We start from the raw sequence: 27410 nt of genomic DNA, 5'->3' as shown, positions 1-27410 counted from the left end.
GGAGGAATCGAATCTGCTAAACTGAGGCAGAACACCAACAAGAAAAGGCTTGTATCTCCAAGTTTTAAATGTTGGGATAAAAGAGAAGCGAAACCGTGGAAGCCTGAACCTGGCTGGCTGACGTCAGCGGCAACGCCCGCAAATCCCGAGCCGGGGGCCGCGGCGCCCGGAGCTCCCCGCACCTGCCGCGCCCCCGCCAGCCGCGCGCGCCCTCCGCGCCCTGCGCTCGGCCGACGCCCTCCGGAGCCGGCGCCGAGCAGTACCTTGCGTGAGGGCCAAGAGGCAGTAGTGCAGCAGAAAGCCCTGCGGCGTGTTGCAGCGCTGCAGGCACGCGGGTTGGAAGGTCCCCCAGCCGCAGGGCCCCTCCTCAAACTCGGACCCCGACTCCGGCCCGGGCCGCTCTGGGGAGCCGGGGCCAGTTGCTGAAGGCAGCGGTGGCTCCGGTGACTTCTGGAGCTCCTGATTCTCCGGCGGCTGCGAATCCGCTCTCTGGGTATTGGCGGCCAAGACAGAGGCCTCGACGGAAGAGGGCGATGCGGTCGGGCGGCGCGGGGTGTCTGGGCTGGAGGCGACGAAAGCCGGGTTCTCAATGCCTCTGCCGCCCTTCATGGTCGGGATGGGTTCTCCCGACTCCCGCGCGTTGGAGCAGCAAAAAGCCCCGGTCCCGCTCTGGCTCCTCCCCCAGGCAGGTGGCAGCGCCCCCGTGCGGGAAGACGGCCCGCCTCCCTGCCGGCCCGCTCCGGGGCTCCCGCCGCCGCCGCGACCCTCCTCCGCGAGCGCCGGGCCGCCTAGCGGTGGCCTTGGCCTGCGGCCGCGTCCCACCTGTCGCCGCTGGGGCCAACCGGGATGCGCGGCGTGGGCGTGCCACCCGGCCGCAGCCAGGTGAGGAGGCGAGGTCCGCCCGCCCGCCGCGCTCCTTCCCGGGGCCGAGGGACTGGGAACCAAATAGAGGTTGTGGGAGTCTGGTGGCCGTAAAGCTCCCCCGGGTGCTAACAGGAAAGCTGTAAACAGTTGCATCAGGAGCTTGCTCAAGGAAATATCCTGGGGTTTTCTTCCTTTGCCGCTTACCAAACCAGGCCAGGTCTGGACTCCAAGAAGCGAGCAGCCACAGGTACAATACTTCGGATTCCATGAACGTCATGGTAAGACTTTTACCTGTCATCTTCCCTAAAAACGGAAATTCCCCACCCCTGCCCTCCATCACCCCCGCCATTAACATCACAATCTAACCACCTTTTTGCTTTTACTTCCTCAAGACTGAAGGAATTGAAATTAAGAAACTTTAAAAGCATATATATATGATATTCTTTCTGCTGTGTATTGTGTATCTAAGATCAGCAATGCTAATAACCATGTAAATGGTTTCTACCAGTGGAATAAATAAGAAAAACACTTTGAAGAACTGACCATTTTGTGACAGTACTAGTTACAATACTAGTTGCAATAATACTAGTACTAGTACTAGAATTCATGCATTCATTCATCAAAAAACATTTATTTCCCAGGTGCCAAACACTGTTCTAGGCTCTGGGGGTACAAAAGTGCACAAAAGCGGACAAACACCCGTACCCTTAGGGTGTTTACATTCCAATAAGAGACAGACAGTCAGTGGTAATAAATACGTAGAACATCTCATGGTGATAAGCGCTGTGGATAAAAGGACAGCAAGGACAGGCTAGAAAGTGTGTGTTAGGGGAGGGGAGAGAATTCCATGCAATTTTGAATAAGGTGGTCAGGGGAGGCCTCAGTGAGAAGGTGACTTTTGAGCAAAGATCTGAAGGAGGTAAGGGAGGGAGCCTGGTATGTTGGGGAAATAGAGTGGCTGGGGTTGATTGAGATGGTTGGAGAGCAGTTGAGTTGAGGGCAGGTAAAGGGGTACAGGTGGGGTGGGGGAGAAGAAGAAGTGATTGGGGCCAGACCTTGTAGACCAGTATAAGGGCTTTGGCTTTTCTTGTGAGGGAAATAGGAAGGTTTGGAGCTGGGGAATGGCATGCTCCTGACATGATCAGGGTTTCAAAAGATTCTTCTCTCTCCTTCTGAAGATAGACTAGTATATCCCAAAGTAATACGTTTTAAACAAAGACGTTCTTAAAACCATATTTTAAGATCTCAGAATTTTTATCTTCCCCTAAATTAAATATTTATTCCAATAAGGAACATACTAAAAACCACACATGCTTCCTTCTTGCTATGTAATCACAGCTAGGTACACAAAGCTACTATGCTTCCTAAGACTGCAGACTGTTTAAGAACCTACTTCCTCATATCTAATTGTTGGTTATAAAACATCTCAAAACAATAAGACTGGACTGCCTTTAGCAAAAGTTATTAGAGATCTCAGATGTTACTGGATACTATACTGCTATATCATACTGTTTTAAGTACACAAGTACTATTATTCATTTATAAGCACCCTTTCATTAAAAGTTAGAGAACTTCAGTAAATATTAATTAATCATGCTAGCAAATTCTAGAGAGAGTTTTGAATCTTGCTATCTTCATTTAACACCTGGCTGATTGCCTGCCCAAGAAGCTACTTCTAGATTCAGTAATAATACCTGTCGAATAGCAATGATTTGGTAGTGTTTGATGTCATATCCAAGTGTAGCCTTAAACCCAGACAATATGGTGATGGAAAGGTTACCTTGCATCCTGAAACAAGATGTTTTTATTTCTTCTAACCACAGGCACTAGGCTCATTTTTAAGATGGCCTAGAGGAATGTTTTTCAGTTACTTCTTTTTTTTTTTAAAGATTGGCACCTGAGCTTACAACTGTTGCCAATCTTCCTTTTTTTCCCCTGCTTTTTCTCCCCAATTCCCCCCAATACATAGTTGTATATTTTAGTTGTAGGTCCTTCTAGTTGTGGCATGTGGGACACCGCCTCAACTTGACCTGACGAGCAGTGCCATGTCCGTGCCCAGGATCCGAACCAGCAAAATGCTGGGCGGCCCAGCAGAGCGCGCAAACATAACCACTTGGCCGCGGGGCTGGCCCCTAACACTATTACTTCTTAATAAAATAAACTAGAATTCAGAAGAAAGAAAATACATAGTGCATGGCACATAATAAGATGAGTACCACTTTGTGAAAATTTTGTTTCAATTGTATATGCTTTATTTACTGAGTTGAGGGATTGAAATATAAAATATGTATCGTACTTTGAACAGACGTACATCATGTACCTTCACTATCAAGAAAGATCTAGACCAGCCTGGAACACAGGGAATGAGTGGAAGTAGGAACTAACATTTTTTAAATTTCTAGTGTATGTTCCTTTGTTAATCCTTACAAGAGGGTTAGGTATTAGGATCTACATTTTACATGTTAAGGAAACTACATTCCAGAGAGGATTAGGAACTCTCCTGAAGTCATATAGCTAATAAGTGGCCTGCCACTTAGTAAGGATTTAAATTTTGTTCTCTCAGTCAGATGTGTTCCCTGGATTTTGCATTCTCTTTCTTTTAACTGCTACAGCCTATCTCTGTTGGTTACAATTATTGCACAGCGGTTCTGAGAGATCAAAACACATTTCTCTGATGTTGATGAGGTTGAAGGACTAATGCTTTGAATACCCCAGATTTTGCAGATATCCAAATTAGGCTTGGCATGTAATCCTCCTAAGCTTTCTATCAAAGAGAAAGTTTCGGCAGAAATGGACTTAAAGAAGCTGCCTAAAGGTGTAAATAGATATGATCACCATTTTATCTGAGAAATCTGAAGTAATTTAACCAATGAGAAAATTTTTCTTTGATGAGATGTGGTTAAATACAGTCATGGCTTAAGACTATTTGCCGCTTTGAATTAAGAAATTCAAACTATCCTATCAAAGCGGCATAATCATCATGCACTTCGATACATGCCGTCTAAGGAGAAACCTCCACTCTTGCAGCGTTAGAGAGGAGAATTTTGTTGAAAGATTAGCAAAAGTGCTGTTGCTTCATCTTAAGTGCGTCTTGCTCTTACTGAAATTGTTATCAACACCGCTTTCCTGTTCCCCTACATCCTTTATGCTGCAATGATGGAAGGAAGGGGGTTCAGCTTTGCAATAAAGACAAAGAAAACAAAAAAACGTAATAGGTTTTTTCTCTGATAATTCTGTGGAAAATTGTCATTTTTCAGTTCTTTGGTCAATCTAGGGTAAAGCTAGTGAACATAGTCAAAATACACCATGTTAAATTTCAGAAGGTAATTAATAAATTGCTATTCTTTGAGGGATTTTCTGTGCTATATTTTTAAAGGGTGAAGAATAGGAGAAAGAACAGTATCCACATTTTATAGTAAAGCTCCAACAGTGTACACAGGAGCAGATGTCCTGCCTATTAATCTCATTCTCTGGAATGTGCAGTAGGTCTTCCCTATCAGAAACTGGATGAACCAGGGTAAAGTGGCTTAATGACAGAAGCTTTCAAGATTAGCCCACTAATTTTCCTTGGTCTGATTCCACGCTTAAAAGCAATCTTATGATTATATGTGGGCTTCCATGTGGATATAGCTATAGGATGAAAAGGTACTTAGATGCCTATCTTGAGTACTTTTTCATTTTCTGTTCTGTGTGCTTTTAATACTTTATTAGTGCCCTTACAGTTGCAGACTGAATGTGAATTCTTTAGCAATATAACACTGTGAGGCTCATAGAGTATTACAATTAGAGGGATTTTGAGAGAGCTTGAGTACAAAGATGGTCAAATGCAGATATTATTGAGAATTAAAAATCCCAGTATTAAAAATTTATTAATACCACTGGATCTTATATTAACTAAATGAAAACAATGAAGCAATAATCTAAGTTATCTTCTTGGTACTCTTCATTTATCTTTTCCATTTTAAATGCTCTACAAAATGTATAATTAGAAGTAAATTATATCTAAGAAAAAATAATGCTGAACTAGATTATTTTTAATACTGTTTTTAATTGCAATTGCACAGAAAGATGTATTTATATTGAGAAGAAATGCAGCTATGCTTTTTCTTTTAGTCGTATTAATCATGTCATGAAGAAAGAGATACATCCATAAACATGGCTGATCATAATTTTATAAAAAGAAAATATGTAAACATTTAATACAATAATCCCATAAGAAAGCTAACCTAGTAGGTAGTGAAAAATATACTAATGTAAAATTTATGATACAGTATCAAGTTAAGCTTCTCACAGATAGATGATTATTATAATTTATTCAAAACACAATGAACTCTATAAAAGTATACTTATAATACAAATATCACAACATTAGACATGGTGAAGAAAGCATAGTTGGATTTATACATATCAATAAATAGTTTAAACTAGAAGAAATTATTCTACTATAAATTAGTAATTATGATATTATTTCTAAAACATTTTTCTTTTCTACTCAAGATCAGATTTTGATGCCTGGAAACAGTCTTCCCTATGCTATGATTCTATAGGATATACATAATCATAATGTCAATGATTATGACAAAACGCCATCTCTACAGAAAAGAGAAACAGCCATACTACCACTCTTGATAGTCCCCATCACACCCCCAATTTAAACACTACCCATTTCTTAACAAAGGAAAGTATATGATGAAGGTTATCAAAATTTAGATTTACAAAACTATAGGGACATAAAGATATAATTTGTTCCAGCAGCCTGCTTCTAGGAAGATTAATATCAAATGCACCCAAAAACTCAATGCAGTCAGAAACAGGAAATGGGCCAATAACAGATAAAGTGATAGTGGTGAGTGAGAAATTGTCATATATTCTTTCACAGTAATCTTTTCACGATTTACTAGGAGGTGGGAGAAGTCTAGCGTGAGGTTGATGGAGCTAGCAGGCCACTATTAATTAGCAAAATAATTTACCTGTAAATACAAATAAGAGCTCTAATGCACAGAGTTCACGGCAGTAGATGTAGGTAAAGCAAAACAAAAGCAAAAACAAAACCTTACATTTCTACTTTATAACCTGTGAAAGCTCTCAGAACATGCTCCTAGAGGACACGGACAAAGATTTAATACCGTACAAAGGTGATATGAAAATAAAGAATTGCTTAAGTGCACTTTGGAGAAAATTCACAGAATCAACTGTCTACTTTTCCATTAGAAGAGAATGTACAAGAATCTCCATACTCCAACTTATCAGAGGAGATGAAAATTTGCTAGACTAGAAAGACAAAATAATCCCAAAGTAACTTAAGAAGTAAAAACTTCTGAGGCAGTGGTGAAACAAAGACCAAACTTTTTTAAAATATAAAAAATGGAATATAAAAAACTGGCATTAAAAGTACAGCCAGTGGAGGGCCTTCCATTTCCAGCCAAGATGGAGTAGCAGAGACCAGATTTAACCTCCACTTGAAACACACAAAAGAAAAAGAAAAAAATATAGGAAGGGAAAAAAGGTTTTCCAGTTACTGGATATCAGGAAATGAAGGACAGCGACCTCTAAGAGACAGGAAGCCAGGTGAGCAGTTTACTGCCTTAAAACCCAGCCAACTGAGGGGAGGAGACAAAGCTGAAGGTCCAAGGAGACCAAGACCACTAGAGTGTGTGGGGCAGAGTCCTGGAGAGGAGAAAGCTGCACAGAATTGATGTGCAGAGGGTCCCCTCAAATATTCAACATGTGTATGAAGAGACTAGCCTAGTCCAGGGAAAGAATCAGAAGGGATTAGAGGGACAGTGGCCCATATTCAGACAAGACCAAATGAAGGTGAAACAAAGAAGTTCTCAGACATTTCAAAAAAAAATCATTACCCAGAGTACCTGCATACATGTTAAAAGAAGTCCTTCAGGCAGAAGGAAAATGATACCTAGTGGAAATAATGATTTATACAAAGGTATAAAGAGCACCAGAAAGGAGGAGGTGGAGCTTAAGACCCATGAAGAAATACAAATGATTTTTATTATTTCAGTCTCTTTAAAAGATAAAGCACTGTTTAAACAAAAATAAAATAGTATTGTGGGATTCATAAGTTATGTAAAGGTAAAATGTGTGACAGTAGTGCAAAGGCCAGGTAAAAAGAAATGGAAGTATGCTTTTGTAAATGTCTTATATGTCAAGTGACATGTTATACGTGTCTTATACATGAAGTGATACCATGTGAAAAGTAGAACATGATAATGACTTGTACCATAAGATTTAGAGCAACCTCTGAAATAGCAACATCAACAACAAAAGAGCCAAGAAAGGAATAAAGCGGAATCATAAAAAATATTCAGTTAATCCAAGAGAAGGCACAAAAGGGGGACAAAAGGAGCAAAAATGGATAAGACAAAAAGAAAATAAGTATCAAGGTGATGATTTAGACCAAACTATATTAAATCACATTAAATGTAAATAGAGTGAACATTCCAATTCAAAGGAAAAGATGATCAGGTCTGATATGAAAAACAAGAACCAATTAAATACTACTGCCTGCAGGAAACACACTTTAGCTATAAATGCTAATAGGCTAAAAGTAAAAGATTGAAAATGCTATGTTATGCTTGCCCTAAGCAAAAGAAAACTGGAATGGTTACATTAATAACAGACCAAATAGCCTTCAGAGCAAAGAATATCATTGGAGATAAATTATCTGAGATATTCCTGATAAAGGCGTAGGTTCATCAAGAAGACTTAAGAATCCTAAACAATTATGCATTTAAAAACAGAGTGTCAAAATTTGTGAAACAAAAACTGAAAGAACTGTAAGGAAAAATAGGCAAATCCACAATTATACTCAGAGATTTTGATATCTGTCTCTCAATAATTGATAGGACAAATAGATGGAAAATCAAAAAGGTATAGTAGGGACTGGCTCAGTGGCATAGTGGTTAAGTTAGCACACTCTGCTTCAGCAGCTCAGGGTTTGCAAGTTCAGAGCCTGGGTGTGGACCTACACACTACTCATCAAGACAGGCTGTGGCAACATCCCACATACAAAATAGAGGAAGATTAGGACAGATCTTAGCTCAGGGCCTATCTTCCTCACCAAAAAAACAAAATAAAAAAATTTTTTTAAAGAGTATAGTAGACTTGAACAACACTATCAACAAACTTGACCTAACTGACATTTATAGAACGTCCCACCACCAACAGCCTTACACATCTTTTCAAAGTGTACATAGAACTATTTATCAAGATAAATCAGATCCTGAATCATAAAAAAAGTCTCAATAATTTTAAAAGAATTCAAGTAATACAAAGTATATTCTCTGATCACAATGGAATTAAATTAGAAATCAATAATAAAGATATCTGGAAAATCTCCAAATATGTAAAAACCAAATAACATACCTCAAATAACCGTGAGTCAAAGACAAAATCAAAAGAAAAATTGGAAAGTATTTTGAAGTGAATTAAAATAAAAACAAAACACCAGAATTGGTAGGATGCTATTAAAGCAGTACTTAGGGGGGAACTTATAACATTCCTATGTTAGAAAGAAGAAAGGGGGGCCAGCCCACTGGTGCAGTGATTAACTCTGCATGGTCCGCTTCAGCCGCCCAGGGGTTCGCCGGTTCGGATGCCGGGTGCAGACCTATGTACCACCTGTCAGGCCATGCTTTGGCAAGTGTCCTACATGTAAAGTAGAGGAAGATGGGCACAAATGTTAGCTCAGGGCCAGTCTTCCTTAACAAAAGGAGGAAGATTGGCAGCAGACGTTACCTTGGGGCTAATCTTCCTTAAAAAAAAAAAAAGGAAGAAGAAAGGTCTCAGATCAATGATTTCAGTTTCTACCTTAAGAAACTAAAAACGAAGAACAAATGAAACTCCAAGTATATAGAATTAAGGAAATAATAAAGATCAAGAGGAAATTAATGAAATAGACGAGAAAAACAATAGAGAAAATTAATGAAATGAAAACAAAATTCTTTGAGAAGATAAATGAAGTTGGTAAACCTCTAGCAAGACTGACCAGAAGAAAAAGAGACAAAACATTAATCACCAAGGTCAAAATGAGAGAAGTGATATTACTTCAGATTCTACAGATATTAAAAGGATAAAATTATAAATAACTTTATGCATATAAATTTGACAGTTTGGATGAAATGAACAAATTTTTTATAAGACAAATTACAAAAGGTCTTTCAAGAGGTAATAGATAACTTCAACAAGCCTATGTCTATCAAAGAGATTGAAATAGTTAAAATCCTTCCCACAAAGAAAACCTCATACCCAATGACCTCAGTATAGAATTCTACTGAGCATTTAGGGGAAAACCAATACCAATTCGACACAAATTCTTTCAGGAAATTAAAGATAAGGGAATACATTCCAACTCATTCTATGATGCCAGCATTACTCATCATTTATCTGAATTTCACCAGAGCATCTACCAAAAATTACCTTATATTCTTGTGGATATGAGAAATAAATGTGGGGTAAATGACACTACAGTTGGTACTATTTGTACAGTGGAGGCAGTATAGTCCTTTTTGACTGAGTGACTATGGCAAAACAGTGATTGAATTAACAGATTAATGTCAACATAGAGAGTTTTAATAAAAGCTGAGAACATGTATTAGGATAGGCTCTCAAACAAGCCCATGAGCTTAAAGCAATAAATAAGTTTCTTTTTGGCTCATGGAAGGTTCAGTGTGGATTTTCCTCTTTAGGAGGCTTTCCTGGAAAGTTCTCTTTCAAATGGTGAACCTTGGGATCCAAGTTCCTCCCACTTCCTAGTTCCCTCAGTTCTTTGCTTGCAGCAAGTCACTTGGGGAGAGTGCACATGTTTGCACTGCGTGTTTCTGGCCAGCACTAAGATGGGTCAGATGGCACTTCTGCCTAGATCCCAGTGACCAGAACTCAGTCCTATGCCCTACCTAGACACAAGGGGGGCTCAGTATGTAGTTGTGCTGTATGCCCAGGAGGAAAATAAAACAACTTGGTGAACACATAGCATTGTATCTGCCACAAATATTATGAGTACTTTGACTAACGGCATCAGCATCCACAAGCTAGAGACGTGATTGATATCTAACAAGATTACATTAAAAAATTCTATAAATCAACTTAAATCAAAACTGTAAAATAAGAAAGATTTGAGTGAACATCAGCAAGTTAAAATATGGATCAAATGTGTATGAATTTAAGATTTTCTCTCTACTCCACACCATTCAGACTATACTGAAATATTGTATTCAGCCCTAATTGTTGCACCAAAAGAATCATTGACTAATAGGACCAGGCCACGGGATAATATAACTAAGATGGAATGAAAAATTGAAATTTGTCACATGATAATTAGTTGAAAGAACTATGAAAGTTTATGCTAAAGGAAAGATGCAGGGATAACAAAATAGGTGTCATAAAATATTTGAGTAGGGAAATTTTTTGAAACAGAGAACAGATTTATTCTTTATGGTTCTTGATATTAATACAAGGAATTTGAAAATAGAAGGAAAATATGGACTCAAAGGAAATTCTTTATAAATAATTGGTTCTAAAAATGTGATCCAGGAACCCCAGGGGCAATCTGAGACTTTTCCAAGGGGTCTGCAAGTTCACAACTGTATTCAAAATAATACTAGGATGTTATTTTCCTTTTAGATACTCATTTTCTTACAAGTGTACAGTGAAGGTTTTTAGAGGCTACTTGACATGTCCTCTTACAAAAAAGAAGGCAGAAGAACCTCTTGTTAAGCCAGACATTAAAGAGATTTAAGAAAAGGTAAAACCATTCCATTCTTCTCACTATAATTTTTGAAAATATAATTATTTTTCCAGCTATATTGAGGTATGATTGACAAATGAAAATTGTATATATTTGCGGCTGGCCCATTGGCATACTGGTTAAGTTCACCTGCTCCACTTCGGCAGCCTGGGGTTCACCAGTTCAGATCCTGGGTGTGGAGCTACACACTGCTCATCAAGCCATGCTGTGGTCGTGTCCCACATAGACGAATTAGAAGGACTTACACCTAGGATCTACAACTAGGTACTGAGGCTTTGGGGAGAAAAAAATAAGAGATTGGCAACGGATGTTAGCTCAGGGCCAATCTTCCTCAGAAAAAAATTGTATATATTTAAGGTGTACAACATGATGTTTTGATATATATACATTGTGAAATGATTACCACAATCAAGCTAATTAACATATCCATCATCTCACATAGTTACCTTTGTGTGGATGTATGTATGTGTGTGAGTGAGTTTGTGTGTGTGGTGTGGAAACACTTGAGGTCTACACTCAGCAAATTTCAAGTATACAAAACTTTATTATTTTAGTTACTAAGCTGTATGTTAGATCTCCAGAATTTATTCCTCTTATAACCAAAAGTTTGTACTCTTTGACCAACCTCTCTTTTCCCCTACCCACCAGCCCCTGGTCACCACAGTTTTACTCTCTGTTTACTGTAAGTTCAATGTTTTTTTTGGATGCCATGTATAAGTGAGATCATGCAGTAGTTGTCTTTCTGTGTCTGGCTTATAATTATTAAAGTTAAAAAATATTTACATTAATATGCAATGGGCTTATTTTTAAATGAATTATTTAAACAGTTAATTTTAATTTATAATATGAAAAATATCAATAAATATATTCCACATAAACAAAAGTTCTTTGTGATGCTCAGTAATGGGCTAAGGGTATAAATGGGTCCTGAGACAAAAAATTTTAAGACCCATTGAATGAGAGCTACACAAAATGGGATAGACTGCCTCAGTAGTTAATAAATTCTCTATCACCAGAGGAGCTAGCTGGTCAGTTATTAGGAATATTGCAGGAGGCATTCCAACTTTAGAGATTTGGGTTGGACAACCACTGAAGCCCATTCCAAATCTGAAATTCAAAGATACTAAAACTCTGTAATCATCCATTAATTTCATAAAATACAGGCAAGAATATAAACTTAGTTAAAATTAGTTTCATCAAACATCAATTTAGTGTCAGAGCCATAATTAGAATTCTGTTGTCTTTCCACTAGACCCCTTGTGTTCCTTCCCCTGATCCTAGTCCCATAGCTAGCAACCTTATGTTTACCTCCAGGCCTTGGCCAGACAAATGGACCGTCTTCTCTTCTAACTAGAACCATTCATCAGCTCACTGGCTAAGATGTTTGTTGGCTGAGACTACCTTCCTTTCTTAGCACTCCTTGACTGAAAAGACAATAGATCTCTTAGACTTCTGATTTACTGTTTACCCTGACTCTTGTTTTCCATTTATGTCTAAGGCATTCAAACTACATGTTGGCAAAGAAAGAAAGATTCAGTTCTGGGATGTGGGTGGGAAGTAAGAAAACAAGAATGAAGCCAGATAGAAGGTACCACATAGTTTTGTGGTCATTCATGTAGTGGGATGAGTCATAAAGTAGTAAGGCACATACACTTAGACACCAACAAATGCTTTCCCAAATAATAAACCCAAATATAAAAGGTATATTGAATGAATGCCATGCAAGACTTACTAAAGGAAGTATGATAAATCAGTAAGTACAGTATGCCATGAACATGAAGATACTGTAAGCATAAACATTAATTAGTTACTATACTGTATGTGCCAGAATATTCAAGCATCGCTGTTGTTGTCAAAGTTTTGCATTCAGTTACACATTCTTTTATAATGCCCATGGTTCAGAAACTTATACCTATATTTCCTTGCCAAAAACAAAAGAGTAAAGGCAAAAATCCTAAAGTGAAATTCAAGCAGTAAAATAAAATTACCCACAGGATAATTGCAATGACGCCAGACAGTAGAGACTAATCTGAAAAATAGTTTCCCATCAGCCAGTAGCTGTGGCCCTCCCAAACTTAAACCCTAGAGATCATTTTAGTAGTCTTCAAATATTTTTGCATTTATGATGTGAATATTTAAGGAGAAAGCCAGGCCTGATGGTCTAGTGGTTAAGAATCCCCACTCTCACTGCCACATTCTCACTGCCATGGCCCAGGTTCGTCTCTTGTTCAAGAAACTACACCAACCATCTCACGGTTGTCATACTGTAGCGGCTGCCTGTTGTTGTGTTACTGAAAGCTATGCCACTAGTTTCAGACACCAGCAGGATCACCCATGGTGGACAGATTTCAGCAGAGCTTCCAGACTAAGACAGACTAGAAAGAAGGACCTTGCCACCCACTTCTGAAAAAGTTAGCCATGCAAACCTTATGAACAGCAGCAGAGCATTGTCTGATAGAGTGCCGGAAAGTGAGAGGATCGTGCAAAAAGACTGCGCAGGGTTCCGCTCTGCTGTACACAGGGTCGCTAGGAGTAGAGATTGTATTCTTACCTTACCTTTCATAGTGTGATGGGCAGCTTCTGAAATGGCTCCCGAGGAACCCTACCTCCTGATATTTATGCCATTATGTCATCTCCTTCCCCATGAGTGCTGGCTGGATTTAGTGACTTGTCTCTAACAGGATATATCCAAAGTGGTGGGGGTGGGATGATAAAAATAACTTTGCTGAACTGAAACTTGGTGTATACAACTTGACCAAGTTACCAAGGTTAACAAACACTGGCAATACATGTTGCCACTATGCACCCATGATATGATACAATGGAAAGGGCAAATCACTCCTGCGTTACCTTTCCCATAGTGCAAAACCTCTATATAATGAGAAAATATCAAGGAAACCCAAATTGAGGGGCATTCTACAACATAACTATCAGTTGTTCTAAAAAATGTCAAGATCATGAAACACAAGGAAAGACTGAGGAATGATTACAGATGAAGGAGACTAAAGAGACATGACAACTAAATGCAATGTGACATCCTGAATTGTCACAGGAACAGAAGAACATACGTGGAAAAATTGGTGAAACCTGAATAAAAGTTGTAGTTTAGTTTCTTTTAAAAGTGATGTGATGTCAGTTCCAAGACTAGACAGAAGACTGTGGCTTCTATCTTGCTTGCACTTACTATGTGGCTCTTCTTGCTCGCTGCTCTGATGAAGCAAGTTCCATGATGTGAGCCCACCTGGAGAGGCCCACATAACGAGGAACTGAAGGTGGCCTCTGGTCAAAAGCCAGGGAGTCACTGAGGCCCTTGGTCCAACATCTCTTGAGAAACTGAGTCCTACCAACAGCCACACGATTATCATACGATTGCATTTGGAAGCAGATTCTTCTTTATGTGGGCCCTGAGATGACTGTAGCCACAGCTGATGCATTGATTCCAGCCCTGTGAGACCCTGAGCCATAGAACCCAGGTAAACCGCACCCAGATTCCCAATTCAGAAACTGAATGATAAGTGTTGTTTTAAGCCCCTAAGTTTTGTGCTGTTTGTTACACAGTAATAGATAATTAAGACCCATAGTTCTATACAATTATTATTCCCATTTTTCCAGGGAGGAAAGTGTCGTAAATAAGTTAAATAACTTGCCCAAAGTTGCATAATTAAGCAACAAAACTGCAATTCAAACACTGGTCTCTCAGAGACAGTCTCTGATCTTAATCACTGCATTATAATGTGCTCACAAGGTCCCGCACAATAGCAGATATATTTCTATTCATGAAATTGCTCTAAACCAGAATAAGGTTTTACAAAGCATCTGAACCTATTGCCAAATAAATTTAAGAAAAAAATACCCCTTAATATCTATGTCAAAGTAAAACCATGGGTTTTGGAGGGGGTAATTATTCATCACAATCCAAATGGATAATATTAAGTAATCCCATTTAACTAGTGAATTCTCTCAGCTACGTGGAGGTACTTTTGGCAATTGACATTTAGTAGGCCCAGCAATGATAGACAAAATCAGACATTCTCTAAGAGTCTATAACAAGTTTGAGGGATTTCAGGGCTGATCCAGGAAAAAGATATGACCATGAGGTGGCAGTAGCACATATGAGCTATATCTGGGCAGCACTTTGACAGATTTGCTTGTAGAGGAAGTCCCTCATGGCACGATATTGTCCAGAGGCTTACAGCACGGGGGAGGGAATGAGAAGTACTTTCCAGAAGGGGCAGAGGGCAAGGGAATTGCAGGGGAGAGGGGCATTGGAGAGGGCAGGGGTTTACATGTCTAGTTGTTGTCACTCAGCAACCAAGCAGGGAGTCTGCGTCAGAGAGCTCCAAAGGGCGCCGTGGCTCAGGGTCTTTTACAGGGTTTATTTTATTTATGGCTAGCGGATGTTGGGCACAGTTTCCCATCATATGCAAAGCAGGCAGGCTCAAAATGACTAAAAATCTATTTATCTGGGCTATGATGAAAATATTTGGATGTGTAAAAACTTTAGTTTGGCACCAGGGTGTATTGATGGAACAGGTCCCAGACCACTGTGAAGAAATAAACAACCTAGGGGCCATCTTTGGTTCATGTATGTAACAGGTTCACACTAAAGTTCTTCCATAATTGACTGCGTCAAATGATAACAACTTGCCTTTAAAAACCTGTAGGCTAAGACAAAATCATAACTTTTAGTTCTATGGCAGGTAACTCCGAACTCACATGCCTGGCAATTCCATTAGGCCCAGAATTAAGGGAATACTATTAAAATAAAAACAATCATAGTATATTCTTCCTAATTGCTTCTGAAACACTTATTTCTAAGGGGAAATTTTTAGCTATAAAGAAAACCATCACTGACTGCTTGAAATTGCTAGTTTAAAATTTGAATCACATTACCCTCATGGTAAGATATGTGAAAGATATGTAATATGGTAAAGTATGTCAACAAACTTCTATCTAATCCTATCATTCCTCTAATTAAAAAAAAATCTCAACATAATACATGAAACATGTAAATTATGAATCTGACATTTTTAGCATGTGCTTTATAAAGTAGATAATAGTTGATATTCTGAAGGGGTGATCTATTTCCACAGTATATTTAAATCATCAGCCATAATGAGCATTTGAGGAGTGTCTCAAGCACACGCCCATTCGAATTGGTGCAAACTAACTGCAAAATGTTCTAATGTAAATGTCCACATTCCTTGTGGTATCTGACTACAGCAGCCCCAGATATTAGCTCTGGTTTTATTAGCTCTGCTTTTACTTCTTTGATTCTGATGACCACAAAAGAATAGGAAAGTTATAACACTCTGAGTGATTCCACTTAGTTTTGGAAATCTAGAAATATTTCAGAAGAATAAACAAGAATATTTAATTAGTGGCCAAATTCTTAAGCTATATTCATAAAAGTGTGTTTAACCCTTAGTGTATCTGAATTATAGGAGAAATAATAGGATTTCAGTTATGCCTAATTACTAGGATAAACATCGTTTCTGAGAGAAAACGAATTTTAATTTCTAAAGTAGAATTACAAAAATATGTTTCTCCCTCTTTACTCACTCCCATGAAAGAAAGCAGTAATTTTCCCCATAGTTACTGCTCCACTGTGGATTGTCCATGCTTTATACTAGGAGAGAGATACTTTTCATGTATATAAGAAAAGGTGCATTTATATATTTACAGGCAGAAAAAAAGATAGTTATTTAGGTCAGTAGTGCTTCATCTGGGATTTTCATAGGCAATAATGGGGAAACCAAAGCTATTAACAGTATTTCAGAAAAACTAATTACACTTCCTGTATCGGTATCACACTTGCTGATTTCAAACAATATTACAAACCTATTAGCAATCAAACCCATATGGTACTGGCATAAAAACAGACATATAGGCCAATGGAACAGACTAGAGAGCCCAGAAATAAATCCATACATATATGGTCAACTAATATTTGACAGAGAAGCCAAGAATACTCAATGGAGAAAACATAGTCTCTTCAATAAATGAGACAACCTAGATAGTCACATACAAAAGAATGAAACGGAACCCTTGTCTTACACCACTCATAAAAATTAACTCAAAATGATTAAAAATTTAAATGTAAGACCAGAAACCATAAAATGCCTAGTAGAAAACATATGGAAAAGTCTCTTTGACATTGATCTTGGTGCAATGGCACCAAAAGCACTAGCAACAAAAGCAAGAATAAACAAGTGGGACTACACCAAATTAAAAAGCTTCTACACCACAAAAGACAAAATCAACAAAATGAAAAGACAACCTACCAAATGGGAGAAAGTTTTTCAAATCATACATCTTATAAGGAGTTAATATACAAAATATATAAGGAACTCATACAACTCAATGGCAAAATATCAAACAATCTGATTAAAAAGTGGACAAGGGACCTGAATAGACATTTTTCCAAAGAAGATATTCAAATGACCAAGAGTTACATGAAAATGTGCTCAACATTATTAATCATCAGGGAATGCAAATCAAAACCACAATGAAATATCCCCCCAAATCTGTTAGAATGGCTATTATCAGAAATACAAGAGATAACAAGTGTTGGTGAGGATATGGAGAAAAGTAAATCCCTGTGCATTGTTAGTGGGAATGTAAATTGGTGAAGCCACTATGGAAAACAATATGAAAGTTCCTCAAAAAATTAAAAATAGAATTACCATATGATCTAGCAATTCCACTTCTAGGTATACATCCAATGGAAATGAAATCACTACCTCTAAGAGATATCTGCATTCCCATATTCATTGCATCATTATTTACAATGGAAATATATAGAAGCATCCTCAGTGTTCATCAGTGGATGAGTGGATAAAGAAAATGTAATATACATTCTTCTCATGTGCACATGGAACATTTTCAAAGACAAACCATATGTTGCAAAACAAGGCAAGCCTCAATAAATTTAAGAAGATTGAAATCATATCAAGCATCTTTTCCAACCAAACAAATATGTGAAGATTCAACAACATGGTACTGAACAACCATTGGATCAATGAGGAAATCAGAAAATACCTGGATACAAATGAAAATGAAAAGACAACATACCAACTTTTATGAGGTGCAGCAAAAGTGGTACATAAGAGGGAATACAGGCCTACCTCAACAAACAAGAAAACTCGTAAATAAGTAATCTTAAACATACGTAAAAGTACTAGAAAGTGAAGAACAAGTAAATTCCAAAGTTAGTAGGAGTGAAATAATAAAAATCAGAGTGGAAATAAATGAAATAGAGACTGAAAAAACAGTAGAAAGGATCAATGAGACTAAGAACTGGTTCTTTGAGAAGATAAATAAAATTGACAAACACTTAGCAAGATTCACTAAGAAAAAAAGAGGGAAGAGTCAAATAAATAAAATTAGAAGTGAAGAAGAGAAATAACAATGACACAGACATACAAAGAATTCCAAGAGAATACTATGAGAAGCTGTATGCCAACAAACTGGATAATCTGGACGAAATGAATGAATTCTTAGAATCATACAACCTCCAAAATTGAATCAAGATGAAATAGGGAATTTGAATAGACAATCACAAGTAACGATATTGAAATAGGAATCAAAAACTTCTCAAAAAACAGAATCCAGGACCATATGGCTTCTCTGGAGAATTCTATCAAACATTCAAAGAAGATTTAATATCTATCCTTCTCAAACTATTCTGAAATATTGAAAAATACGGGATGCTGTCTAACTCATTCTACAACATTACCCTGATACCAAAACCAGACAAGAACAACACAAAAAAGGAAAATTACAGGGCAATATCACCAATGAACATAGATGCAAATATCCTCAACAAAATATTAACAAATCAAATACAACAATACATTAAAAGGATCATATACTATGATCAAGTGGGATTTATTCCAGGGATGTAGGGATGGTTCAACATCTGCAAATTGATCAAGGTGATGCACCACTTTAACAAAACGAGGAATAAAAATCACATGATCATCTCAGTAGATTCAGAGAAAGCATTTGACAAGATCCAACACTGATTTATGATAAAAACTCTCAATAAAGTGTGTTTTGAAGGAAAGTACCTCAACATAATAAAGGCCATATATGACAGACCCACAGCCAACATCATACTTAATGGTGAAAAACTAAAAGCCATCTCTAGAGAACAGGAACAAGACAAGGGTGCCCACTCTCTCCACTCTTATTCAACATAGTACTGGAGGTTTTGGCCAGAGCAATTGGCAAGAAAAAGAAATAAAATGTATCCAAATTGGAAAGGATGAAGTAAAATTCCGTTTGTGGATGACGTAATTCTATACATAGAAAACGCTAAAGAATCCATTGGAAAACTATTAGAAATAATCAAGAACCACAGCAACGCTGCAGAATACAAAATCAACATACAAAAATCAGTTGCACTACTATACACTAAAAACTAGCAGAAGGAGAAGTCAAGAATACAATACCATTTACAATTGCAACAAAAAGAATAAAATATCTAGAAATAAATTTAACTAAGGAGCTGAAAGACCTATACACTGCAAACTATAATACATTATTGAAGGAAAGCAAAGAAGACATAAAGAAATGGAAAGATAGTCCATGCACATGGATTGGAAGAATAAACATAGTTAAAATGTCGATATTACCTAAAGCAATCTACAGATTCAACGCAATCTCAATCAAAATCCTAATGACATTCTTCAGGGAAACAGAACAAAAAATCATAAAATTTATATGGAACAACAAAGAGCCCTGAATAGCGAAAACAACCCTGAGAAAAAACAATAAAGCTGGAGGTATCACAATCTCTGCTTAAAAATATACTACAAAGCTATAGTAACCAAAACAGCATGATACTGGCACAAAAATAGACACACAGATCAATGGAACAAAATTAAAAGCCTAGAAATAAAACCATACATTTTGGGGCTGGCCTGGTAGCACAGCGGTTAAGTTCACACATTCCACTTCTCCGTGGCCTGGGGTTCCCTGGTTCAGATCCCTGGTGCGGACATGGCACTGCTTAGCAAAAGTCATGCTGTGGTAGTCATCCCACGTATAAAGTAGAGGAAGATGGACATGGATGTTAGCTCAGGGCCAGTCTTCCTCAGCAAAAAGAGGAGATTTGGCAGTAGTTAGCTCAGGGCTAATCTTCCTAAAAAAAATCTAAGGAGAGCTAATCTTTGAAAAGGAGCCAAGAACATAAAATGGAGAAAGGAAAGTCTCTTCAATAAATGGCTTTGGGAAAACTGGACAGCCAAATGCAAAAGAATGAAAGTAGACCATTATCTTACACCATACGCAAAAATTAACTCAAAATGGATTAAAGACTTAAATGTAAGACCTGAGACCATAAAACTCCTAGAATAAAATATAGGCAGTACACTCTTTGACATTGGTCTTAGCAGTATCTTTTCCAATACCATGTCTCACCAGGCAAGGGAAACAAAAAAATAAACAAATGAGACTAAATCAGACTAAAAAGCTTCTGCAAGGCAAAGGAAACCAGGAACAAAATGAAAAGACAACCCACCAACTGGGAGAAAATATTTGCAAATCATATATCCAACAAGGGGTTAATTTCTAAAATATAAATGCAACTCAACAAAAAAAAAACAAACAACCTGATCAAAAAATGGGCAGAGGATATGAACAGACATTCTTCCAAAGAGGATTTAGAGATGGCCAACAGGCACATGAAAAGATGTTCAACATCACTAATTATTGAGAAATGCAAATCAAAACTAACTACAACAAGTTTTCACCTTACACCCATCAGAATGGCTAATCAACAAGACAAGAAATAACAAATGTCGGGAAGGATGTGAAGAAAAGGGAGCCCTCATTCACTGCTGGTGGAAATACAAACTGGTGCAGCCACTATGGAAAACAGTATGGAGATTTCTCAAAAAATTAAAAATAGAAATACCATATGATCCAGCTATCCCTCTACTGCATATTTATCCAAAGAACATGAAATCAGCAATTAAAAGAGACGTATGCACCCCTATGTTCATCACAGCATTATTCACAATAGCCAAGACATGGAAGCAACCCAAGTGCCCACCAGTGGATGCATGTATAAAAATGATGTCGTATATATATACAATGGAATACTACTCAGCCATAAAAAAGGGGAAAACGTGCCGTTTGCAACAACATGGATAGACCTTGAGGGTGTTATGTTAAGCAAAATAAGCCGGACAAAGACAAACACCATGTGATTTCACTCATATGTGGAAGATAAACAAACACATGGATAAGGAGAATAGATTAGTGGTTACCAGAGGGGATAGGGGAAAGGGGAGGGTGAAAGGGGTAAGGGGCACATATGTATGGTGACCAATAAAAACTAGACTATTGGTAGTCAACACAATGCAGTCTATACAGAAACTGATATATAGTAATGTACACCTGAAATTTACACAATGTTATAAGCCAATATGACCTCAGTAAAATAATCTTAATGTGATACATATTTTTTATATATTATATGTATATATTATGTATATATATTAATATATAATGGAATATTATTCAGCCACAAAAAAAGGAGGACTTCCTTCCTTCCTTCCATATGACAACATGGATGAACACTGAGGGGAGTATGCTAAGTGAAAAAAGTCAAACAGAGAAAAACAAATACTGTGTAATCTCACTTATATGTGCAATCTAAAACAGTCAAACTAATAGGAGCAGAGAGTAGAATGGTAGTGGCCAGGGCAGGGGTGGGGAGGGAGGGAAATGGGTGAAGGTGAACAAAAGGTACAAACTTCCAGGTATAAGATGAATAAGTTCTAGAGATGTAATGTACAACATGGTGACCATAATTAATAATACTGTATTTGAAAGCTGCTACGAGAGTAGATCTTAAGAGTTCTTACCACACACACACACAATTATAACTATGTGAGGGGATGGATGTGTTAACAAATGTTATTGTGGTAATCATTTTGCAATATATACATTTATCAAATCATTATGTTGTACACCTTAAACTTACACAATGTTATATGTCAATTATACCTCCATAATGCCGGACAAACAAAACTAATAAAAACAGCATATTTCCCCAAAAAAACTATGTAATATTTTCTTTAATAAATGCAGTCTATTTTTTTGGGCAAAAATCTTTCAAAGTAACAGACCACAAGGAGAGGAAGGGAAAAATTTAAAATAACCTTTTTGGTAAAATAGTTTGGAACTACCATTCTAAGTTAGTTAGTATTTGAATGTTCTAGAAAGGAGACTGTTGAAAGTCCTGCCCATATAAGCAGTTAATAAGCACAGTCTTCGGGCTGGCCTGGTGGCATAGTGGTTAAGTTCACATGCTCCACTTTGGCAGCCAAGGGTTCACTGGTTTGGATCCTAGGTGTGGACTTACACACCGTTCATCAAGCCATGCTGTGGCAGCATCCCACGTACAAAATAGAGGAAGATTGGCACAGATGTTAGCTCAGGGCCAGTCTTCCTCACCAAATAAATAAATAAATAAGCACAGTCTATCCTATAAAATATAGTGCTAGTCCATAACTCGCATTTATAGATAATCTTAGGATGGATTTGTATTACAATGTGGGAAAATTTTACATTATATCTTTTCTTCAAAGAGTGAAAAATCTTTGCTAAATTCTAAGAAGCTATTTCCCAAGGACACATATTTTTGAATTTATATCTTGTTATTTATTTCAGATATGCTTCTTAGTATACATAGTTATATCAATATGTTATAAAAATAATAAACAGTTGCCAAACAACCATACCCAATAATCAAGTAAATAAAAATTTTATATCCAGGGGTAAAGAATGCTGTTTGTCAGATACACACCTGCAAGCAAAGAGCAAGGATGTAACCAGCACATTAGCAAAAGATAAAGCAGTCCGATCCATCATCTTTCTTGATGGCAAATGACCAACAATTTAGGCCACACAGATTTAAGGGCATAACTCTTGATTTTCCTCTTCTCCTCTACCCACTAGCTCCCAATAAACAAAATTCCTTATGGTTTATGCAGGGGAAGAATGTATGGGCCAGAAATGACTCCTACAGTCTCCTGCTTTTGCACAAGATATTAACCACTGGCATTCACACCTAACTCTCTTTATCTTCCTCCTTCTCCCTGAGCTAAAGTAAACAAAAAGCTAATTTTCCTTAATAATACGGGCAATCCTTGGGTCTAGACTTGCCTACATAAAGCAGAATTACATATTAAAAATAGTAATATTACACTAACCACTTTAGATAACTCATCACCATATAATAAGTCTATCTCAGATAGAAAGTAAATTAACTTGTTGCAATATTTTATAGTAAGTGAAAAATAGAAATTATAGCCCATATTGATTTTTATTATTCTCAATCTCCTTTGTTCATATTATATGACTAATTACACAGTAGTTTCATCTGTCAACTCCTAACACAAAAGTTCAGTTGATATACTCTTTTGAAACATTTTTGCATAAATCGAGATAAATATACTCATTGCAATCTAGTTCAAAAATTAAATTTGTTTGCTCTAATACCATCCTAAATGTTTACTACTGTAAAAAGGATTACATTTTCACTGAAAGGTGATAAAATACGTTTAAAGAAATGCTAACTTTCGTTTTTGCTATCTCCAGGTTCGATAAACAGTGAAAGAGGTGTACCTTTGTATTTTGAAAACAAACTCCCATGTAAGCTTATTTTTTTTGACAGTGGTGAAGCAGTTTTAGAGCTGGAACATTTCACAGTTTTTATTTTTTTTTGTGATCTTCCTGAAATCATTTAGCATGGAGACTTCTGTGAAATTTCTTATGTGAAGTCCGTGACTGGTGGCAACTCTTTCCTACCACCTACCTAGTCATTGTTTCCTTAGTGTCATTCACGGCAACTTAAACAGATTAATGTCATTTAGAATCTTTCTTCTTAGTCAAACAACAACATTGAGGTGAAAAAGAAAAAAAAATTCACTGAGGAAATAAACTTTTTAAAAAAGCATGGGATAAGTGCACTTTTCTTCTAAAGATAATAAAGTTAGGTCAGGGTTGTTGTTTGAATTGTACATGGTATTGCAAACAATAGCTTCTTGGATGGTGAGAGTGGAAAACTTTGATTAAAGAAGTGAGGAAATTTAGTTGGAAGTTTCATAAGATTCTTGACATAAATCTGAGGGAAAAAATATATATATATTTTAAATATATATATTGGCATGGCATAAATATATATACTTCTTTTTTTGTCTGGCATAACAAAGTACCAAAAATCGCATGACTCAAAACAACATAAACTTATTCTCTCACAGCTCTGGAGGCTAGACGTCTGAAATTAAGTTGTCAGCAGGGCCATGCTTCCTCCGAAGCCTCTAGGGAAGAACTCTTCCTTTCCTCTTCCTAGCTACTATATTCCTTGGTCTTCCTTAGTTTATAGAGACATCAATCCAACCTCTGCCTCATTCTTCACATGGTGCTCTCCGCTGTGAGTTATGTGTTCAAATTTCCCTCTCCTTATAAGGATCTCAGTCACTGGATTAGGGCCTACCCTAAACCAGTATGACCTCATATAAACTTGATTCCATCTTCAAAGATCCTATTTCCAAATAAAGTCACATTTACAGGTACTAGGTATTAGGACTTGAACATATCTTTATGAGGAACACAAGACAACCTACAATTGAACAAATTTTGCTGAAATGAGCTTTTAAATAGGAGACATGCAAATGAGGGAGGCTACAGCAAGTTGAGAAGCAGCTTTGAAAAGAAGTCCCTAAGATCTTAATTGTGAATTCTCTAAGTCCCACAGAAGACTTTATCCTTGTATTCAGCAATCTATCATCTGAGAATCTCCATAGAAAGCAAAGACTTTGGTGCCAATGGCATTAAAGATAAAGTCACTAGCCATTCATTCATTCATCTAATATCTTTTTAGTGTTTATTACATAAAAAAGAATGAGAACAGAGTAATGAACAACACAATACTTCCTTTCTAAGGCTCATAATCTAGAAATGAGCCAAGCAGGTAAACAATTACAACTCATTGCGTAACATGATTAGATTGGCATTTCTGAAAGATTCCTTTCACAGCAGGGAGGAGAGTGGGTTGGAAGAAGAAAAGGCCAAGAAACCAGTTAGAGAGGTATCATGCTGATTATGTAACAGAACATAGGTTGCAAAGATTAGGTCATGAGGAAATGACTGTAAGGACAGAGAAAAGAGACACACTCAGAAGATCCTGTGGCTTGAGGAATTCTCTCAAGTTCCAGCCACCAAACCTACAAAATTACCTGTGGTTGCACCTTCTCTTTCCTTTGTGCCCTCTGTTGCAAGGCAAGAAAGAAGCCCTTTCTCTTTACTACAGCTGATCCTTCTTCCTGTGCTTTGGACTCCATTCTATCCCCTTCTGAGTAATCTAGCTCAACTGATTATATTCTTGCTCTTAGACCACAACCTCTTTCTACTTGCTCATTTTCACAAGCTTTTGAACGTGCTCATCCATAGCCCATCACAATAATAGCAACAACCACCACATCTACCATCCTTGACAAACCTCAGTACTCCAGCCAACTACTGTCTTATATCTCCTGTTCACAGCTGTACTTACAGAAGTTGTTTACATTTGATGTGTCCAGTTGCTCATCTCCAACATATTCCTTATCTACTGTCATTTGGCTTCTGCTCCTACAATGCCTCTGAAATTTCTCTCCTCTCAGTTTCCAATAAACTCTTCGTTGTGAAATCCAGTAGACATTTTCATTGCTCTTACTTCTCTTGACTTCTCAGCAACATTGGACAGTTTTGACTACTCCCATCATCTTCCTCTGCTCTCTCACCTTGCCTTTTACTTTGATTTCAGCCCTGTTTTTCTTCTTTCTTCTCCTTAGTCTCTTCCTCTAGCCATTTCGTTTATGTTATAATCTTCAAAATTCCTCAACTTGTAGTAGGTTCTTTTCACTTTTTGGGCAAATTTATCTTTGTCCAAGGATTAAATAATCATTTTTATACTGATGATCCCCAATTATGACTTCAATTGAGATCTTTCTCCTCAGATTCATATCTGTATTTTCAACTGTCAAATGGTACTTGACTGCCTCATTGGTACTTCACACTTAGTATGTCCAAACTGAACACACCTCCTCTTCTAACGCCTCTATTCCTCCTCTGTTCCACATATTAATAAATAGTAACACTCTATATCAAAACATACAAGCTAGCTAGAAGGGTACCAAGCTTAATTTCTCTTGCTCTCTCCCCGTCTCTCTCCATCACCCCTCATCCCTCAACATTCACAATATAGCCTTAATCCCACTGTTACTACTGTAGTCCTGGTCACTATAACACTTTAACTCCTACAAATTTCTTCTTCCTAAAAGGATTCCAGGGGCTGGCCCTGTGGCTGAGTGGTTAAGTTCACGCGCTCCGCTGCAGGCGGCCCAGTGTTTCGTTCGTTCAAATCCTGGGCATGGACATAGCACTGCTCATCAAACCACGCTGAGGCAGCGTCCCACATGCCACAACTAGAAGGACCCACGATGAAGAATATACAACTATGTACCGGGGGGCTTTGGGGAGAAAAAGGAAAAAATAAAATCTTTAAAAAAAGGATTCCATTTTGTTCATGATATATGCCTTTCTCAAACTGCCTGTGCGACCTCTGAGAAGCTGATCTCAGCTTCAGCTCCAGAGCTGGGACCCGGTTAAACCATCCAATGATAGCAATTATATTCCCCCTGGCAATGATAGGGGAGCTCAATTAATTTTAGGAGCTTAAATTTAGGAGCTCAAATTTAAGTCAAACTGGTCATTATTACCTTTTCAATAATTACTGTTCCAGAGATGGGCATATAACCAAAATTCATCCAACCAAACTGAAGCAAAGGAGTGTTTTTTTCAAATTTGGGGAGAGAGGTTGTTTCTCCCTCAGTGCATGTAAGCAATGCAGCATCTTACCTTTGCTGCCACAACTGATGTTTTAGAATTCCCTTAAACTTTTTTATAATTCTCTCACAGATGTATATACCCATAAATGATATAATAATACATGTTATAAACAGATATATATAACCTGAAATTTATCATTTTTGTTCAAAATTTTATTTGTACGATTTATTCACTTTGATAGCTACACGTCCATTTCATTTGCTTTCATAGTAGTATGGTTTCCATTACAAAAATATAACACAGCGTATTTAAGGATTACCTTATTAATATTTATATTGTTTCCTAATACAAACGAATGCTTCTGTAAACATTTTTGAACATGTCTATTTTTAAACATATGTAAGAATTTTCTAAGATATATATTCCTAGGAATGGAATTTCTGGGTTACAGGGTGTACACTTTCAATTTAGAAGATAAAACTAATGCTTGCACATTTTACAATTCCACCAGGAGTCTAAGAGAGCTCCTGTTGGGCCAAATCCTTGGCAGGAGATTTTGTCATGCTTTTTAAATTTTTTCAATTCTAATGAGTATGAAATAGCATTTTTATTATGTTTTTGAATTTGTGCTTTCATGATTACTAATTAGTTCAAACATCTTTTCACATGATTATGGAGCAGATGTGTTTCTTCCTCTATGAAATACCCATTTTTTTTCAATTGGGGGTTTGTCTTTTGCTTACTGAATTCTAGAAGTTTTAATATTTATGTGTATTAATATATTCACTGTTGCCTTAGACCTAGCAAGAAGTACCCTTGCTTTGGGGTCTGTGCTTTATGAGACCCTACCCACTCTGGCACAACTCCAGCTTCTCCCCTTCCTACTGGGTGAGGAGTCCATGAGGCCAAGGGAGTGCCAGGAGCTCCAAGAACATGG

The 27410-nt window shown here is 37.5% G+C and overlaps 1 protein-coding gene and 1 long non-coding RNA gene across 3 annotated transcripts in view; one reads left to right on the top strand and one right to left on the bottom strand.

The window, feature by feature from the left end:
- The window catches only part of SLCO4C1 (solute carrier organic anion transporter family member 4C1), a 61788-nt gene extending 60651 nt beyond the window's left edge, over window positions 1–1137 (bottom strand). For both annotated transcript variants that reach the window (XR_011525663.1, XM_008507006.2), the window contains exon 1: window positions 264–1137. Coding sequence is in view for 1 of the 2 variants with exons in the window: in XM_008507006.2 (XP_008505228.2) it covers window positions 264–1017 (754 nt within the window). In the remaining variant the exon portion in view is untranslated. The remainder of the gene's footprint in view (window positions 1–263) is intronic.
- Window positions 1003–26197, top strand: LOC139075345 (uncharacterized). Its single transcript, XR_011525664.1, has 2 exons — window positions 1003–1142; window positions 25966–26197. It is a non-coding gene; the product is annotated as an uncharacterized lncRNA (long non-coding RNA).
- The last annotated feature ends 1213 nt before the right edge of the window (window positions 26198–27410 follow it).

The sequence above is a fragment of the Equus przewalskii genome, chromosome 13 (assembly GCF_037783145.1).
Source record: "Equus przewalskii isolate Varuska chromosome 13, EquPr2, whole genome shotgun sequence".
NCBI lineage: Eukaryota > Metazoa > Chordata > Mammalia > Perissodactyla > Equidae > Equus > Equus przewalskii.
The sequence above is the reverse complement of the archived record's forward strand: the minus strand, read 5'-3'. Positions and strand labels throughout refer to the sequence as shown.